General features: G+C 32.4%; 1 protein-coding gene across 1 annotated transcript; it reads right to left on the reverse strand.

The window, feature by feature from the left end:
• Positions 1 to 292: 292 nt before the first annotated feature.
• LOC25483410 (remorin 4.2) lies at positions 293 to 2,947 on the reverse strand. Its single transcript, XM_013612097.3, has 2 exons — positions 2,230 to 2,947; positions 293 to 1,110 (listed from the first exon to the last, which is right to left on the reverse strand). The coding sequence occupies exons 1-2, from the start codon at positions 2,857 to 2,859 to the stop codon at positions 919 to 921; spliced, it is 822 nt and encodes a 273-aa protein (XP_013467551.1). The 5' UTR covers positions 2,860 to 2,947; the 3' UTR covers positions 293 to 918.
• Positions 2,948 to 3,699: the final 752 nt, after the last annotated feature.

Genomic DNA, 3,699 nt, shown 5'->3' on the forward strand with positions numbered 1-3,699 from the left:
ACTTAAAATCAAAACCGTTCGATTCTTGATCAAATAACTTTAAGCTACAAATTTGTTTGTATTCATAAAAATCATGACAATATATAAGTAATCTAAGATCCGAGTGAAACCCACTTTTTAAGTCCAAGCAAAAACTACAATATGATATTCCTAGTTATTTGGCATTATTTGTAGATATTTTCTCATAAAGGAAACAATTATTTCTTTCTCCTCCTGTAATGGGATTTTAATTTTATTATGATTAGAAAACTGATTAGGTAGATTTGGAGGGTCAGTTTGGTCGTCCAAAATCTAATATTATAAACAAAATTGCATTAAATGTTGGACACATGAGTTAAGTGTTGGCAATGCATTTGCAAATTGTGGAAGCCAACTACTATCAACAACAAACAATATATTAATGTAGTACAAAACCCAAAAAAATAAAAAATAAAATACTAACAATCACAACCAAACAAATGATCATGTCTTCAAATTTTAACACACACACCGTAATACATCACTCAAAAACACTCCAATTGGTTTCTATATAGTCTTAAAAATCGTAGTTGAGCCTATCACAATTCCATAAAATTGGCTTGTGAGGTGAGCATTACTCTCACTTATAAACACATTGTCAGACCAGTACTAAAAGGTTTGATTCATGGACATAAATGGTTGGTGGCCGGATAGAGAAAGTCTAATAGCAGATGGCCCAATAGATTTTGAAAAGGCTCTGATACCATTTTAGAAATCGTAGTTGAACTTAACACATAGTATTACATTTACACATCCATATTTATTTTTCTTTATAATTATACTACTGCGCTCATTGCAAGCCCTCATTAACCCTTTAAGATAATAAATTAAAAAGGATAAGGGGCTCTCACATATGGTCTAATTTGTCAACAAATGAGATTCAAATTAGATTGAAAAATCTTAAAAGAAGGATCTTTTGGAAGGAGCTCTTCCAACAACTCTCATAAGGTTGGCAATCTCAAGAACCCTTGAAATTTTAGTTCCTCTTTTAGCCTCTGCAGATGCTCTCTTTTCTTGTGCTTTTCTATGAGCTTTTGCTACATCATTTTGCATTTTCTCCAATGCTTTTGCTCTTTTCTCCTCCAGCTTCCTCTGCACAACATTAAACTTTTTGGTTCTTAAGGACAAAATGGACATTGAAAATGAAATCAGCATGAAAAATCTAAGCATTTATTAGACCACATGATAAAATAGCTTATTGATAAAGGCAGTGGATGCAGACCATAGGACTCCTTTCACATATTATTCCATATTTTTAAGATTTGTGTTGGGTCGATGAATTTTTGATATGCTCCGATATCATCTTAAAATTTAGGTTAAACTTAACATAACTTTACAAAACGAGCTTATAAAGTAAGAGACCTTCCACTTATAAACTAATTTTAAGGCCTTATCTCATAAAATATGAAAATTTTAACCGTTATAAATATCGACCAAAAGAATATACTTTGGTTTATAAATGTTGAAATTTGAGGGCTAACTCATCCTCACAAAACCGGTTTGTAAGGTAAGGATTGTCACCTTTATATAAACTCTTATCAAGAGTCTTATCTATCCAATGTAGGACTTGAATTTTTCCCAATACACCTCCCTCATGCCCAAACACTCTTTGGGCTTGGTGCGTGAATATGTTTTAAGCGGCCCTTGAATTCGACAAGCTCTAATACCATGTTGAAATTTGGGGCCTAACTCATCCTCACAATACCGACTTGTAAGGTAAGGATTGTCTCCTCTGTATAAACTCTTATCAAGAATCTTATCTTTCTGATGTAGAACTTGGCTTTTTCCCAATAATAAAAATAAAATATTAATTTTGCAGGTGAATAATATTGATGTTTCAAATTAGCTTAGCACCTCCCTTACTCCCCAAACAAGAAAAAACAGTGAAGAAAAAGGAAGATTAGAAGAATAAATACATGTCCTAATTCAACTTTTCAAATAACAAATAGGACTTATGCTATTTTGGCTAAAAGTAACATTAAAGACCAAGAAGAAAAGTAATCGTTAAATTAGTTGTTCAAAGATTGATTGAATAAATGATCAAGTAATTTCAATAACTTTTTTTTTTTTTATTATTGTGAGTAATCATTGCAATCAAGCACAATATCTCCAAAAAATTCTGACCAACATCATTAACCAACTAACCATATAACAACATGAAAAAATGTAAAAACCTACCACCAAACAACAAGGTATTCATGCAAAACATACCTCAACTTTCATCATCCATGAATTAGCTTTCTGAACCTGCTCATTCTCCCAACCATTGATAACAGCATCTTCCCTTTTAAACCTGTTATTAACCTTAGCAACCTTAGCGTTTTGCCATGCAGCTATCTTGGACTCAACCTCTTCTTTCTTCACCCTCTGAACTGACACTTCACTCTGATGATGACCATTGATGGTGCTTGAAGAAGATGATGATGATGATGGATGCAGCTCCAAAGGGTTGTTATCAGCCACAATTGCCAAAGGGTTAGTTTCTTCCATCAATTCATTTTCTCTAATCCTCAACAAGTTGTGAAAGCTTCTAATATTATTGTTGCTTTCTCTTTCATTGCTATTAGTATTACTAGTAGTACTAGTCATCATTGGACTTAAGTTGTTATGGTCAATACTTGAACCTGCTTGAACCAAAGCACTGAATTCTCTACTTATACTTGTGAAATTCTCATTAGCTATGGAAAATAGAGATGATTGGTGACTGTGTTGTGATTGTCTTCTTTGAGAGTGAGGTGGGGTTAAGGCATGAATTTCTCTTATAATTTCTTCATCTTCTTGATCATAATCATCATTCTGTTCTCTGCCATGGCTTGTTGAAGCTCTTTGATCATTCAACATGACAGGGTTGTTGTTGTGGGATTTGAGTGTGTGTGTGTATATTGTGTTTTTATGTCTGTAGTGGAACAGAGAGAAAGTGATGGTAAAGTGTAGAATGTGACCAAGTCAAAGGGGCAAGAGAATGGTCAGGTGTTTTTTTTATTTATTCAATAATGTATATGCATTTTTTTTTTTTGCTTCTACACCGGTTTCCGACCCATTAACGGTAAACGACTAATACGGCTCGTGCGTATCCGCACTGGCCAAGCGTTGTTCTCCCTAAAAATCGAACCTAATATTTCTCAAATACGTCCTTGGAAGGAACTCCATGTCACTGGAGCCCAAACAACTTGGTTATGTATATGCATTTCTATTTCTATGTTTTGTGTTGTCAATGTAATTGGAGGGCCTAATTATAATTTTGTCCTCTTTGGTTTAGTATGACTTTTGTTTGGTCTATAGACAAAGTAATCAATACCACTTAAAACTCACAAACACAATTTTTAATTTTGCCTTAAATTTCAGTTCGATCATCAAGATAAGAGAGATGGTATAAGATAAACTATCATAAATTGAAAATTCAATTTATAATAGCTTATTTATGATTGATTAATTTCGTCCAAATAAGATAACGAACCTTATTTGGTGGGATAATGTTTGTTGTTGTATATATTCTACCTTTATACTCAAAACTTATCATAAACATAGGTTTGTTAAAAACCAACGGGATGGGAAAAAAAATTTACTCATTAATTTATCCTTTTAAAATATAAAAAAAAAAGGTAAAATATTTATTAAAAAATAAGTAAAGCAAAATTTGACATTAAACTACAAGTTAAGAAATATAAATATTTATAATTA

Source organism: Medicago truncatula, chromosome 1 (genome assembly GCF_003473485.1).
Source record: "Medicago truncatula cultivar Jemalong A17 chromosome 1, MtrunA17r5.0-ANR, whole genome shotgun sequence".
Classification (NCBI taxonomy): Eukaryota; Viridiplantae; Streptophyta; class Magnoliopsida; order Fabales; family Fabaceae; genus Medicago; species Medicago truncatula.

Excerpts from the sequence above, each read along its gene's own strand:
- LOC25483410 (XM_013612097.3), bottom strand. The coding sequence starts at position 2,859 with ATGTTGAATGATCAAAGAGCTTCAACAAGCCATGGCAGAGAACAGAAT. Across the intron at positions 1,111-2,229 it reads CATGGATGATGAAAGTTGAG|AGGAAGCTGGAGGAGAAAAG; the intron begins GTATGTTTTGCA and ends AATGTTGTGCAG.